General features: G+C 42.3%; 1 protein-coding gene and 1 long non-coding RNA gene across 6 annotated transcripts in view; both read right to left on the bottom strand.

Moving 5' to 3' along the window:
* Positions 1-3,889: 3,889 nt before the first annotated feature.
* LOC139578832 (uncharacterized) lies at positions 3,890-11,784 on the bottom strand. The gene is made up of 2 exons (XR_011675626.1): positions 4,225-11,784; positions 3,890-4,128 (listed from the first exon to the last, which is right to left on the bottom strand). It is a non-coding gene; the product is annotated as an uncharacterized lncRNA (long non-coding RNA).
* A 3,501-nt stretch (positions 11,785-15,285) lies between these two features.
* The window catches only part of dnaja1 (DnaJ heat shock protein family (Hsp40) member A1), a 32,370-nt gene continuing 31,109 nt past the window's right edge, over positions 15,286-16,546 (bottom strand). For all 5 annotated transcript variants that reach the window (XM_071406901.1, XM_071406902.1, XM_071406903.1 and 2 more), the window contains one exon: positions 15,286-16,459. In XM_071406901.1, the coding sequence (XP_071263002.1) occupies positions 16,232-16,459 (228 nt within the window). In that variant the 3' untranslated portion in view covers positions 15,286-16,231. The remainder of the gene's footprint in view (positions 16,460-16,546) is intronic.

The raw sequence follows: 16,546 nt of genomic DNA, 5'->3' as shown, positions 1-16,546 counted from the left end.
GTATTGATTTTAAGAAAGGCATTGATGTTTATGGTTAGGTACACGTTGGAGCAACGACAGTCCTTTTTCGCGAATGCGCACCACATCGATTATATGCAACGCAGGACACGCTAGATAAACTAGTAATATCATCAACCATGTGTAGTTAACTATTGATTCATGATTGTTTTTTTATAAGATAAGTTTAATGCTAGCTAGAAACTTACCTTGGCTTCTTACTGCATTCTCGTAACAGGCAGGCTCCTCGTGGAGTGCAATGTAAGGCAGGTGGTTAGAGCGCTGGACTAGTTAACCGTAAGGTAGCAAGATTGAATCCCCGAGCTGACAAGGTAAAAATTTGTCGTTCTGCCCCTGAACAAGGCAGTTAACCCACCGTTCCTAGGCCGTCATTGAAAATAAGAATGTGTTCTTAACTGACTTGCCTAGTTAAATAAAGGTGTAAAAAACCTTGTACACCGGCCAAATCGGTGTACAAAAATACCGATTTCCGATTGTTATGAAAACTTGAAATTGGCCCTAATTAATCGGCCATTCCGATTAATCGGTCGACCCTTAGTACTGACCTCTGAAGAAACGGGGTGTGGCATCACTTGATACATACAGTGGGGAGAACAAGTATTTGATACACTGCCGATTTTGCAGGTTTTCCTACTTACAAAGCATGTAGAGGTCTGTCATTTTTATCATAGGTACACTTCAACTGTGAGAGACGGAATCTAAAACAAAAATCCAGAAAATCACATTATATGATATTTAAGTAATTAATTTGCATTTTATTGCATGACATAAGTATTTGATCACCTACCAACCAGTAAGAATTCCGGCTCTCACAGACCTGTCAGTTTTTCTTTAAGAAGCCCTCCTGTTCTCCACTCATTACCTGTATTAACTGCACCTGTTTGAACTCGTTACCTGTATAAAAGACACCTGTCCACACACTCAATCAAACAGACTCCAACCTCTCCACAATGGCCAAGACCAGAGAGCTGTGTAAGGACATCAGGGATAAATTGTAGACCTGTACAAGGCTGGGATAGGCTACAGGACAATAGCCAAGCAGCTTGGTGAGAAGGCAACAACTGTTGGCACAATTATTAGAAAATGGAAGAAGTTCAAGATGACGGTCAATCACCCTCGGTCTGGGGCTCCATGCAAGATCTCACCTCGTGGGGCATCAATGATCATGAGGAATGTGAGGGATCAGCCCAGAACTACACGGCAGGACCTGGTCAATGACCTGAAGAGAGCTGGGACCACAGTCTCAAAGAAAACCATTAGTAACACACTACGCCGTCATGGATTAAAATCCTGCAGCGCACGCAAGGTCCCCCTGCTCAAGCCAGCGCATGTCCAGGCCCGTCTGAAGTTTGCCAATGACCATCTGGATGATCCAGAGGAGGAATGGGAGAAGGTCATGTGGTCTGATGAGACAAAAATAGAGCTTTTTGCTCTAAACTCCACTCGCCGTGTTTGGAGGAATAGAAGGATGAGTACAACCCCAAGAACACCATCCCAACCGTGAAGCATGGAGGTGGAAACATCATTCTTTGGGGATGCTTTTCTGCAAAGGGGACAGGACGACTGCACCGTATTGAAGGGAGGATGGATGGGGCCATGTATCGCGAGATCTTGACCAACAACCTCCTTCCCTCAGTAAGAGCATTGAAGATGGGTCGTGGCTGGGTCTTCCAGCATGACAACGACCCGAAACACACAGCCAGGGCAACTAAGGAGTGGCTCCGTAAGAAGCATCTCAAGGTCCTGGAGTGGCCTATCCAGTCTCCAGACCTGAACCCAATAGAAAATCTTTGGAGGGAGCCGAAAGTCCGTATTGCCCAGCGACAGCCCCGAAACCTGAAGGATCTGGAGAAGGTCTGTATGGAGGAGTGGGCCAAAATCCCTGCTGCAGTGTGTGCAAACCTGGTCAAGAACTACAGGAAACGTATGATCTCTGTAATTGCAAACTAAGGTTTCTGTACCAAATATTCAGTTCTGCTTTTCTGATGTATCAAATACTTATGTCATGCAATAAAATGCAAATTAATTAATTAAAAATCATACAATGTAATTTTCTGGATTTTTGTTTTAGATTCCTTCTCTCACAGTTGAAGTGTACCTATGATAAAAATTACAGACCTCTACATGCTTTGTAAGTAGGAAAACCTGCAAAATTGTCAGTGTATCAAATACTTGTTCTCCCCACTGTATATCTTTGCTGTGAATCCTTTCAACGTACCCAACTCATCCTTGAACACTTCCTCATGTTTCTTTAACAGTTACTGTAGAGGTCGCTCAGGCAGTTCAAATCCTTCATGTTCTTGTTGGCTGCTTCAATGGCCTGCGCTTTACTTAGCGCTGTGTCAAATGTCAAAAACTCCTCAGATAAAAGGCTCCGCTGTATCTTATCATCATCTACCCCACATACTAATCTGTCACGTAGCATCACTGTGAGGGTGTCTCCATAGTTACAGTCCTGTGCTAGCTTCCTTAGCTCCACCACATATTCAATAACACTTTCCTCTGGTTTCCTATGTCTTGAGTTGAATTTTCACCTTTGTACTATTTCACTCGGTTTAGGATTGAAATGTGTTTTCAGTAGACTCACCAAGTCCTCCAATCATTTCTCTCTTGGCTTTGCCGGGCTCAGTAAGTTCCTCATCAAGATTTAGGTTTGCGCGCCCACACAGCTCAGTAGAATGGCCCTTTTCTGTGCCGCGTCGGCGATCTCATTTGCAACAATTTTTTGGAGAATTTCGCAATATTCTTCCCACAACTGTGTCTTGTTGTCAGATGGTGCCACCGATCCTACTGTGCCTGCCATCCTGTCCGTCGTCTAGTCACTGCTGCCAAAGAGAGGGCGAAGTATTTGCTAGCTTCCCCACGTCGATAGCTCTCACTTACTTAGCTTAGCCTTTCCTAGCTAACTAGCGTGCTAATATTCACTCACGGTAGTTTCTCCACTCATAACTCAGAAAACTCTGTCGTCTCACCGAAAACTTCTTCTGATTTTTCCTCGTCGCCAAATGTAGTATCTTGAATAGACCAACGGTGTAATCTTTACTTGTCATTTATTAGGAACTGATTTACCACCACTATCTATCATGGAAACCAATACTCAACTATCTCTATTGTTCACAGAACGGTTACCAATCTAGGACTGGTGATAGCGCCACCTATTGGTTTGATGGGCCAGCATCATTTATCACTCTATAACAACATTAACTTTAGCTAAGTTAGCCAAGTTCTTCTTTGCAAATTGATGAGATAGCGGTAGCTATTTAAAACTAGAATATTGTAATAGCTAGATAATGTGTGTTTAATTTGTTTTCTTGCTGTATTTAAAAATCCGGTAGCCAACTGTCTGTGGCGCAACAAAATGTTCATAGTTACAGAAGTATTCATTCGTCTCAAGACAAGTGTTTAGCTGTCCTAAAGTTAAGTACATTTCCAAGAAGAAATCCTAAAACATTATTTCCAAGAATCTGCTTTCTTCTTACCTTTTTTCTTAGGAAGAAACATAGGGAAAAAATGAAGAACATTTCCAATAACTTTGAGGAATAGCAACTTTGCTTAACTTTCTTCATAAGTCTATAGTTAAGGAAAAAATGGCAGTTAAGAAGAAATTTCTTCTTAAGAATGTTTTGTGAATCCAGCCCCTTACTGTGAGCTGGCCAGGAGGAGACACATCATCCATGAACAATTGAGGGACACGGCAACTGAATTTCAGTAAGTACATTTAAATGAATTTGTATAAAAATATAAGTAAATAATACAACTAAACATAAAAAGGTACCACTAGTCTTAAGTCAAGTAATAGCACAAGGTATTATTGAGCATGAATGTTACGCAGAGTGGAACAGGGGAACCCACGAGCAGACTCAGACTGGGATAAAGTAACCAAGGTATTTATTGAAACACAAGGGGGAGATGGAGTGCAGGTCAGGGGAAGCTCGGGCATGTTGCTGGAAACCAGGTGTGGAGGCTAAAGCTGGAGGGAGAGGGGTTGAGACAGGGTAAGCAGGTCCGGAGGGGAATCCAAGGGAGTAGTAGAGTGGGGAATCCAGGACAGAGCAGCAGGATGACGAGACGTGGGACTGGAGACAGGGACCAGAGTCAGAACGGGCAGAACTGTAGCGGAGATGAAAACAGTGTCAGGCAAGGAAAACAGGCACAACAGCATAACAGGATCTGAATAGTAACAAACGGCTAGAAACGTAGACTGACTGAGCAGAGATTACGATCTGGCAGTGTGGAAGTGGCAGGGCTGAGTATTTGTAGAGGTCTTGACTATGGAACAGGTTGCAGCTGGTGGGGATCTGCTCTGACTCCAGCACACCTGTCTCCACCCGCACAACCACGCACACACACACACACACAGAGGGAGAGAGTACTGGGGGAGTGGCGGCAGGTCAAGATGACACAGGGTGAGCAGTAGAGGGGGTTGCAGGAGCAGATGTGACAACGAAATGTTATTTTATACGTATGTGGAAAGACTATACAGTCTATAGCATCTATGAATATATAATAAACTATTGAGACTATAGATGCTGAGGGACTATGGATGCTGAAGGGACTATGGACTCTATAGAGACTAGATACTATGGAGGCTCTAGTCTTATAGGGAAGATTAGAATGAGGGCAAGTAATGGTACCATGGGAAAGCCCCGCTGACAGCTGTCTGTAGGCATTTATTTGAAGCGTCTATGTGGTCTGCAGCCACTACTAATAGCACAAGGTGTTATTGAGCATGTGGTGTTATTTTATATGTATAGGAAGATGCATATGGTGTATAGGAAGTAATGACAAGAGAATTGTTGAAGATGCACACGGAGTAATAAGGGAGATTAGTGACTGTGTTTGGGAATAGTACTTAGTTAATGTGGATGTGAGTTGTGTGAATGTGGAAAGGACTTGTTAAACTGATTGAAATTTGGATAATAAATGGCTTCAAATTTGGATATTAAGCTGATTGAAATTTGGATAATAAGTGGTAAGCTGAGTTCAGCAAAGGTTTGAAATTTGGGATAATAAGAGCATAGAAATTGGGATCATAATCTGATTGAAATGGGATAATAAGAGGCTTGAAATTTATATAATAAGAGATATTACTATTAAGTAGTGAATGAATGAGAGCTGTCCGGGGACTAGGTCCGGTGTGAAAGAGGTGCGTGTCTGAATGAATACCCCAACCAGTTTTGTGAGCTGAGTTTATCAATATACACTGCATTCGGAAAGTATTCAGAACCCTTCCCTATTTCCACATTTTGTTACGTTACAGCCTTATTCTAAAATTGATCAACTACATTTTTTTTCTCGTCAATCTATACACAATACCCCATAATGATGAAGCGAAAACAGGTTTTTAGACATTTTTGCAAATGTAATAAAAAAAATAAACGGATATATTATTTACATAAGTATTCAGACCCTTTGCTATGAGACTCGAAATTGAGCTCAGGTTCATCCTGTTTCCATTGATCATCCTTGAGATCTTTCTAGAACTTGATTGGAGTCCACCTGTAGAAAATTCAAATGATTTGACATGATTTGGAAAGGCACACACTTGTCTATATAAGTGCATGTCAGAGCAAAAGCCAAGCCATGAGGTCGAAGGAATTGTTCGTAGAGGTCCGAGACAGGATTGTGTCAAGGTACAGATCTGGGGAAGGGTACCCAAAAAATTCTGCAGCATTGAAGGTCCCCAAGAACACAGTGGCCTCCATCCCTCTTAAATGGAAGAAGTTTGGAACCACCAATACTTTTCTTAGAGCTGGTCGCCCGGCCAAACTGAGCAATCGGAGGAAAAGGGCCTTGGTCAGGGAGATGACCAAGAACCCGATAGTCACTCTAACAGAGCCCCAGAGTTCCTCTGTGGAGATGGGAGAACCTTCCAGAAGGACAACCATCTCTGTAGCACTCCACCGATCAGGCCTTTAGTGTAGAGTGGCCAGACGGAAGCCACTCCTCAGTAGAATGCACATGATAGCCCGCTTGGAGTTCCCCAAAAAACAAGATTATCTGGTGAATGCCAAGTATCACGTCTGGAGGAAACCTGGTACCATCCCTACGATGAAGCATGGAGGTGGCATCATGATGTGGGGATGTTTTTCAGCGGCAGGGACTGGGAAACTTGTCAGGATCGAGGGAAAGATGAACGGAGCTTACAGAGAGATCCTTGATGGTAACCTGCTCCAGAGCACTCAGGACCTCAGACTGGGGCGAAGGTTCACCCTCCAACAGGACAATGACCTTAAGCACACAGCCAAGACAATGCAGGAGTTGTTTCGGGACAAGTCTTTGAATATCCTTGAGTGGCTCAGCCGGAGCCCGGACTTGAATGCCGATTGAACATCTCTAGAGAGATCTAAAAATAGCTGTGCAGCGACGCTCCCCATATAACTTGACAGAGCTTGAGAGGATCTGCAGAGAGGAATGGGAGAAACTCCCCAAATACAGTTATGCCAAGCTTGTAGCGTCATACCTAAGAAGACTTGAGGCTGTAATTGCTTGAACAAAGTACAGAGTAAAGGGTCTGAATACTTATGTAAATGTGATATTTCTGGTTTTATTTGAAATACATTTGCAAAAAACTTAAATCTGTTTTTGCTTTGTCATTATGGGGTATTGTGTGGAGATGGATGAGGGGAAAAAACTACTTAATCCATTTTAGAATTAGGCTGGGGTCTGAATACTTTCCGAATGCACTGTATTTGTGGAGGAATGTAACTGTTTTTCTGGGTGATTTGTGATGTTTTATTTGTGCTTGCCATGACTGTGTTTTTGTATTTTAACGTGTGTATTTATAGTATATATACATATACAGTGGGGCAAAAAAGTATTTAGTCAGCCACCAATTGTGCAAGTTCTCCCACTTAAAAATATGAGAGAGGCCTGTAATTTTCATCACAGGCACACTTCAACTATGACAGACAAAATGAGAAAAAGAAATCCAGAAAATCACATTGTAGGATTTTTTATGAATTTATTTGCAAATTATGGTGGAAAATAAGTATTTGGTCACCTACAAACAAGCAAGATTTCTGGCTCTCACAGACCTGTAACTTCTTCTTTAAGAGGCTCCTCTGTCCTCCACTCGTTACCTGTATTAATGGCACCTGTTTGAACTTGTTATCAGTATAAAAGACACCTGTCCACAACCTCAAACAGTCCCACTCCAAACTCCACTATGGCCAAGACCAAAGAGCTGTCAAAGGACACCAGAAACAAAATTGTAGACCTGCACCAGGCTGGGAAGACTGAATCTGCAATAGGTAAGCAGCTTGGTTTGAAGAAATCAACTGTGGGAGCAATTATTAGGAAATGGAAGACATACAAGACAAGACCACTGATAATCTCCCTCGATCTGGGGCTCCACGCAAGATCTCACCCCGTGGGGCCAAAATGATCAAAAGAACGGTGAGCAAAAATCCCAGAACCACGCGGGGGGACCTAGTGAATGACCTGCAGAGAGCTGGGACCAAAGTAACAAAGCCTACCATCAGTAACACACTACGGAGTGCCAGACGTGTCCCCCTGCTTAAGCCAGTACATGTCCAGGCCCGTCTGAAGTTTGCTAGAGAGCATTTGGATGAGGCTATGGAACCTTGACCTGTTCACCCTCTAGAGACAAGAAGGAGCGGTAGAGATGCTATGAAAAGCCAACTGACATTTACTCCTGAGGTGCTGACCTGTTGCACCCTCAACAACCACTGTGATTATTATTATTTGACCCTGCTGGTCATCTATAAACATTTGAACATGTTCTGTTATAATCTCCACCCGGCACAGCCAGAAGAGGACTGGCCACCCCTCATAACCTGGTTCCTCTCTAGGTTTCTTCCTAGGTTCTGGCCTTTCTAGAGTTTTTCTTAGCCACCGTGCTTCTACACCTGCATTGCTTGCTGTTTGGGGTTTTAGGCTGGGTTTCTGTACAGCACTTTGTGACCAGCTGATGTAATAAGGGCTTTATAAATACATTTGATTGATTGATTGATTGACTCTACTTCACAGGACAGGGGTCAGCTCTTCATCATCCAGTGTCTGCTGAAGCATTATGGCACTAAGAACCTTTCTGATTGTACTTATCTGTCTTTCCCAAATACCACCATGGTGCGATCCAGTGGGAGGGTTAAATATCCATGTGATACCTTTTTTGAGAGGGGTGTCCTGTACCTGAGCATCATCCAGGCCCTGAATGGCCTCCTTAAGCTAATGCTCTGCTCTGACAAGGTTGGTACCATTATCCGAGCAGGTATAACCTTCACTTGTCCTCTCCTACAAACCTTCTTATAGCATCTATGAGTCAGTGTCCAATGAATATGCCACTTCTATATGTACAGCTCTTATGTTAAGGCATGTAAAGATGACTCCATACCGCTTGACACTCCACACTTTATTTCAAATGGGCCAAAGTAGTTGACGCCCACATTGGTGAAAGGTGGTTCATCTGGAATCAGTCTTTCCTGGGGCAGGTCTGCCATGTGCTGTTCACCTCTGCTGGAGATTACCTTTCTGATAGCACTAGGAAACCATTATCTTTGTCTGAGGTGAGAGTGTGTGTGATTTCATCCACTATGTCCAACATCCTCATGAACATTTCTTTTTATCACCATTTTTTGATATCCAATTGGTAATGAGAGTCTTGTCCCATCGCTCCAACTCCTGTACGGACTCGGGAGAGGCGAAGGTCGAGAACCATGCGTCCTCCGAAACACGACCCTGCCAAGCCGCACTGCTTCTTGACACACTGCTCGCTTAACCCGGAAGCCAGCCACACCAATGTGTCAGAGGAAACACCATACAACTGGCGACCGTATCAGCATGCATGCCCCCGGCCCGCCACAGGAGTTGCTAGAGCATGATGGGACAAGGACATCCCGGCCGGCCAAACCCTCCCCTAACCCGGACGACACTGGGCCAATTGTGCGTCGCCTCATGGGTCTCCGGTCGCGGCCAGCTGCGACACATCCGGGGATCGAACCTGGATCTGTAGAGATGCCTCGAGTACTGCCGTGCCTTAGACCGCTGCGTCACTCAGGAGGCCCCCTCATTAACATTTCTGATAATAAGCTGTGTCACATGATGGACCTTGGGCAGGATCGCCGGGTGCTTACAGTGTGTTGGAATAGCTGACCTACTCAATCTGCCACCTACTCTCCTAACACCATCTTGGAACACTGGAGACAAAGATGGCTGTTTCTTTTTACCATTATTCAGAGCTACCATTTCATCTGAAAACATTCTCTGACAAAAACTATTTGCATTTCTGCATCCATCAGCTCTTCCACAGAGTGACCTTTTGATCAGTGTTCTTTTGTAGCTATTCAACTCCTTCTCCATCAGATTAGTGTTTTCCTCGTCCTTTTTCCCCACCTTAGATTCTTTATTTTCTCACACACTTGCTTTAGTGCACTTTTAACCTTTAGGATCCATGCAACCTCTCTGCTGAGTTGGTACCTCTCTGCTGAGTTGGTGCCACTCTGAGTAGTGAGAAATGAGCTTGCTGACAGCATCGACATTCTGTTCCACAAATACAACATTCACCAACATCTCTCTTCACCTCCGGATCATCAACGACTAGAGTTTGATCTGGCATGTGTGGCCATTCCGACTCTAGCTGCATTAGGAAATCTGGTCCTGAAAATATTAGGAAATCTGGTCCTGAAAATGCATCTCCTTGAAATGGCAGGCTACATTGACACTGACAAATTGAGAATCAGAGATCGATAAACACGACCTTGTCTTGAATCCATCAATAGCCTAGGTCTAGGTGTCTGGAGACATATTGTAGGCTACAATATGAGGAGGAAATTATAGTCCCAAAAATGCTTTCCAGTTCCACTGACTCACCCACATTTGGAAGTTTATGAAATATTTTGGTAGCCTACAGCATAGAGACTAAATAAATGTTAAGTGCAACGCTTGAGAGATGAGAGTTCAGGCTCATGTCTATTGGAGCAGAGGGAGAGAGAGATCATAGAAAGTGAATCTCATTCTAGTTATGTGAGATACTGGCGCACTTCTCACGCAGCCACCGGCCACGCATTGGTCTCAAACATATACTATGCCCACATACTCAAACTTAGCTGTGGGGCTTACAAGTCTGAATTTCTTATAGTCTAATTTTCAAGACATCAATGTACAGCAACATTTTTAGGCATCACTGCAGAAACCCCCGCCATGCATATGCACACATAGCTGTGGAGCTTACAAGACTCGAATTTCATATACTTTAAGACATCAATGTAGCAGTAGAACAGACATATCACAATAATTTGATTTGATTTCAGAATATACTTCAAATAAAATCAATCAATGTAGGCTACAGCAGAACACATATTATAACATATAGTCCTCCTGCCTATGTGATAATATGAAGCGCATATTCAGATTAACGTCACAGTACAGAACAAGTTTGTAAAGGAAGATGTTCCTACCTTAGTTTTCCAAAACCTCCCACAACACGGCCATTTTCTTGTGCGTCTTCTCCATATTTCTTGTTTTGCTCCTGGTGTCTGTGACACATCTGTGTCCTTTAGCAATCCATGACCTCACAGAGGACTGGGTTGAATTGGGTCAGGGGTGGGCCAATTAGCTTCAGAAAGTGTAGCCCTGATATGGTGGAGGTATGCAGAGAGGCGCAGGTTGAGGTGCAAATCAGATTCATTTGAGAAAATCCCTGCTCGCATTCTGCACTGGAGATGGGGATGGTGCTGACCATAATTTAACAGCTGTTTAAGTGCATCTGGAATGTCTCCTTTATCATTAGTGTCCCTGTAGACCCGTATGAGTATGACCATACGTGGACTGTCAATGCCAAACCGCTGGTAGAGAGATGCTATCTGTTTCTCCATACTGCGTCCTCCGGCCAGTATTGCAGGCAAAGCACCTTCAGCTTCTCTATGAACTGGCTGTATCCTGTATTGTCCACTGCACGTCCTCCTTAAGAGAACACTCTAGCCTCCATGTTCCTCGCCAAGCTCTTGAAAAATTCCCTCTGATTAAGAACTCTGTCGCTTAGTCTTCCACCATTCAGTTTGACGCCTTGGAAAGAGTTCTCCTGAATCCCTTGTAAATTTACATGTCAAGAATGCACACTTGATATCAGGGATCATCAACAAGATTCAGCCGCGGGCTGAGACTGCAAATTGACAGCAAAAAAATCCAAACAAAGAATTTCAAACCTTGCTTACATTTGTATACGATCACGGCTCTCTATTATGCATGGGAATACTTGGGAACAGATTTCTTAAATCAAAATAAATTGTGTTTTATTTTGCAACCTTGCTTAAAACTTCTCACGAGTCACCATCCCGGATCCGGGAGCACCCTCATCAGTAAAAAAAGCTGACTAGCATAGCGCCACAAGTAAATACTAGCATCTAAATATCATGAAATCACAAGTCCAAGACACCAGATGAAAGATACACATCTTGTGAATCCAGCCATCATTTCCAATTTTTTAAATGTTTTACAGCGAAAACACAATATGTATTTCTATTAGCTAACCACGATAGCAAAAGACTCAACCGCATATTTTCACAATTTTTTTACCGCATAGGTAGCTATCACAAATTCGACCAAATAAAGATAAATAGTCACTAACCAAGAAACAACTTCATCAGATGACAGTCTTATAACATTTATTGTATAGCATATGTTTTGTTAAAAAAATGTGCATATTTCAGGTATAAATCATAGTTTTACATTGCAGCCACCATCACAAATCTCACCAAAGCAGCTAGAATAACTACAGAGACCAACGTGAAATACCTAAATACTCATCATAAAACATTTATGAAAAATACATGGTGTACAGCAAATGAAAGACAAACATCTTGTGAATCCAGCCAATATTTCAGATTTTTTAAGTGTTTTACAGCGAAAACACAATATAGCATTATATTAGCTTACTACAATAGCCTACCACACAACTGCATTCATTCAACGCAACGTTAGCGATAGCGAATAAACCAGCAAAAGATATAAATTTTTTCATTAACCTTCACAATCTTCATCAGATGACAGTCCTATAACATCATATTACACAATACATATATGGTTTGTTCAAAAATTTGCATATTTAGCGGCACAAATCGTGGTTTTACAATGTGAATACGTAGTCAAAATGCAGAAATATTGTCCGGAGAAATCTTGGAGAGGCACCTAATCTAATCAAATAACTAATCATAAACTTTACTAAAAAATACATGTTGGACAGCAAATGAAAGATACACTAGTTCTTAATGCAACCGCTGTGTTAGATTTTTAAAAATAACTTTAGTACGACATACAGCTTACGTTATAGCGAGACAGCGCCCAAAATCAGGGCGGAAAATACGTCTAAACATTTGACAGAAATACGAAATAACATCATAAATGGTTCCTACTATTTGATGAGCTTCCATCAGAATCTTGTACAAGGTGTCCTTTGTCCAGAATAATCGTTGTTCGGTTGTAGAATGTCCTCTTCATCTGTCGAATTAGCAAACAAAGCTAGCCATGTGGCGCAGGAGTGTCCAACTCACCATAACGCAAAACAAAGAAAAGGCCGAAAATCGCAATAAACTGATATAACTCGGTTTAAAATAACTACTTTATGTTTTTAACACATATATCAAATAAAATCAGAGCCGGATATATCTAACATCTATAACGAAAGCTTTTCAGAACGCAATCCAGAGGTCCTTCTCGCGCCACGCTGAACAATGAAAAGACTGGTCACGTCATTCCAAGAGGTCTTATTCGGCCTCAGATAAAGCTATACACCCCATTCCACCTCTCACTGCCTATTGACATCTAGTGGAAGGATGCAGTGCATGTAGACCCATAGATTTCATGCAAATTAATAGGATGGCCCTGGAACAGAGCCCCCCGATTTCAGATTTTTCAGTTCCTGACAGGAAGTTTGCTGCAAAATGAGTTCTGTTTTACTCACAGATATAATTCAAACGGTTTTAGAAACTAGTGTTTTCTATCCAATAGTAATAATAATATGCATATTGTACGAGCAAGAATTGAGTACGAGGCAGTTTAATTTGGGAACGATTTTTTACAAAGTGAAAACAGCGCCCCCATATTGACAAAAGGTTAATATCTATTCTGTCCTGTATTTATAAGTGTACAAGGACACTTATAAAACAGACAGATGTGGTAAGACTGCTATATATGTAAACTAATGAGTAGAGAGATACAAATACCTTAAAGTTGTGCTATCAGTGCTCACTACTACTCACCCCTGTTCAATTCCGTATATTTGGGCATCAGTAACTTTAATTTGTACTTTGACATAGCCTGCAAATAAGCATTTCATTGCATAGTTTACACCCCACTGTAGCCTGTGTATACAATGAATAAATGTTCCTATAATGGCTCTAAGGCCTTTGGAAATTAAGTTGTTACACGCACCAGTGCTTCAACTACACCAAAAAGCTCACCAGTAACACCTGAGAAACATCCTTGCATTTAATTATAAATATGACCATAGAGAAACATGGGGAATTATTGGATCAGTTGTATTAGGACCAGACAAGACTTAATACTGAATAATTATTTTCTCTTCCATATTCACGATGTTGTTCTTCCAGTACCAACAGTCGTCATAGATAGTTAGGCCTAGATTAAATCTGGACCGTGCAAGATCCGCATTATAATGCGATTGACATGTAAAGGTCATGCCCGACTGATGACACAGTGCATTTGGAAAGTATTCAGACTCTTTACCTTTTTCCACAGTTACAGCCTTATTCTAAAATGGATTAAATACATTTCTCAATCTACACACAACATCCCATAATGACAAAGCAAAAAACAGTTTTCAGAAATGTTTGCAAATGTATTGAAAACCAAAAATACCTTAAAGTATTCAGACCCTTTGCTATGAAACTCGAAATTGAGCTCAGGTGCCTCGTTTCCATTGATCATCCTTGAGATGTTTCTACAATTTGGAGTCCACCTGTGGTAAATTCAATTGATTGGACCTGATTTGGAAAGGCACACACATGTCTATGTAGAAGGTCCCAGGACAGTGCATGTCAGAACAAAAACCAAGCCATGAGGTCAAATTAATTATTTGTAGAGCTACGAGACAGGATTGTGTCAAGGCACAGATCTGGGGAAGGGTACCAAAAGTGTCTGCAGCATTGAATATCCCGAAGAACACAGTGGCCTCCATTCTAAAATGGAAGAAGTTTGGAACCACCAAGACTCTTCCTAGAGCTGGCCGCCCGGCCAAACTGAGCAATCGGGGGAGATGGGCCTTGGTCAGGGAGGTGATCAAGAACCTGATGGTCACTGACAGAGCTCCAGAGTTCGAGAAGGACAACCATCTCTGCAGCACTCCACCAATCAGGACTTTATGGTAAGACGGAAGCCACTCAGTAAAAGGCACACGCCAGCCTGTAAGGAGTTTGCCAAAAGGCACCTAAAGGACTGACCATGAGAAACAAGGTTCTCTGGTCTGATGAAACCAAGATTGAACTCTTTGGCCTGAATGCCAAGCGTCACATCTGGAAGAAACCTGGCACCATCCCTACTGTGAAGCATGGTAGTAACAGCGTCATGTGGGGATGTTTTTCAGCGGCAGGGACTGGGAGACTAGTCAGGAGAGGGAAAGATGAACGGAGCAAAGTACTGAGAGATCCTTGATGAAAACCTGCTGAAGAGTGCTCAGGACCTCAGACTGGGATGAAGGCTCACCTTCCAACAGGACGACCCTAAGCACACAGTCAAGACAATGCAGGAGTGACTTCGGGACAAGTCTCTGAATGTCCTTGAGTGGCCCAGCCAGAGCCCGGACTTGAACCCAACCTAACTTCTCTGGAGAGACCTGAAATTAACTGTGCAGAAACGCTCTCCATCCAACCAGACAGAGCTTGAGAGGATCTGCAATAAGGAATGGGAGAAACTCCCCAAACACAGGTGTGCCAAGCTTGTAGCGTCATACCCAAGAAAGCTCAAGGCTGTAATCACTGCCAAAGGTGTTTCAACAAGTAAAAGGGTCTGAATACTTATGTAAATGTTTAGACAAAACATTTTGAACTCTGTTTTTGCCTTGTCATTATGGGCTATTGTGTGTAGATTGATGAATTTAAAAAATCAATTTCAGAATAAGGCTGTAACGTAACAAAATGTGGAAAAAGTCAAGGGGTCTGAATACTTTCAAAATGCACTGTATGCAGCGTTTACTGTGAATTTGGTCTCCAAACGCAGGAACATTGCACCCTTTGGCTTCACAACAAGCACACCATTCACTGAGGTAAAAGGTATGAGACTTCAAGATCTTAATAATTTCAACTTGGCAGTAGAAGAATAGCCATTAAGTTTATTTTAATCCCAAAACAATTATGACAGTCACAGCACATAGATACCAGTAGCAGAACTTCTTGAGAAGTCTATGGAAAGTTTATTTACAGTTGGACTAATTCCCATGAAGAATGGAGGAATTAAACAGACCAACTCTTGATAGTAAAAATGGGGTAAATAACTTATTTTTTCATCATCAGTTGAACATAACGAAGTATACCATACTACAGCAGATAGGATTCAATTGAATCCTACAGATGAAGAACCACAAAAGGTCAATATGCATTTTATGAAATGTAGATAACATGCATCATTACTAAAAATGAATTAAACAAAAACGTTGGTCTAATAATTGGCAAGTATCTTCTAACTATGCTGATGTGGTATACAAAACATTTAATTATTCTAAAATGGAACAATATGGAAATAGGCCTACATGGTTCTTTGCTGTGAGGATTCAATTAGGCAACATGAATTATAGCTTCCAACTATCTTCTCTCGTGACCTTTGGACACCACAAAATCACCAACGGTACTAACCGTGACATCAAAGCAGACAGAGGGTGCTCAAAACCTGCTAATTTACAAATCAAACACCATAAAAATCAAACTTTATATTAAAAAAATAAAATAAAATAAAGTCAGTGACAGCATCCATAGCGCTTCCAAAATCTCAGAATCTTCATTTCTGGTCATCTAAGGAACTTAACCAGAAATCCATTTCCTCCATTCAGGCACACGATCCAACTAAAAGACAGCCGAGTCACCTTGGAACGTAGATCCAGGTATCCAGCCCAAAGGACAGCTTCGGCACCACAGTTAGCATTGTAAGTTAAGAGAATAAAATGTAAGATGCGGTTTGTGCACGTTTCCAGAGGGGGCTGGACCATGGGGTTTTGGTTTTGGGGTTGGAGTGATGTGACGGGGTCTTATGAGGTCTGGCACTGGACCCCGCCAGCGGACGGGTAGTCATCCTCTTCCATGTAATGGTATTGGCTGCGTCTTACTCTGGCCGGGTCGCAGTCCTCCAGGTCGGCGTATATGTAAAGGTCGTCGTCCATGCTCTCGGGCTGCTCCGCCTCCCTCTTGGCAGGAAGGTAGTGCTCTAGCTCCTCCAGCTTGTGCTTGGGGAGGAAGTTGGCCTCGGGGAATACCACCTTTGGCAAAAAGAAAATGGGTTTCATTTCTACGTCGTAACATTTTCTTTAAAGAATGTCATGAAATTAAGAACCAACTGAAACAGT

This window comes from Salvelinus alpinus, chromosome 6, assembly GCF_045679555.1.
Source record: "Salvelinus alpinus chromosome 6, SLU_Salpinus.1, whole genome shotgun sequence".
In the NCBI taxonomy this organism is placed as follows: domain Eukaryota; kingdom Metazoa; phylum Chordata; class Actinopteri; order Salmoniformes; family Salmonidae; genus Salvelinus; species Salvelinus alpinus.
Note: the sequence above shows the minus strand (reverse complement) of the source record. Positions and strands in the feature narration are given on the sequence as shown.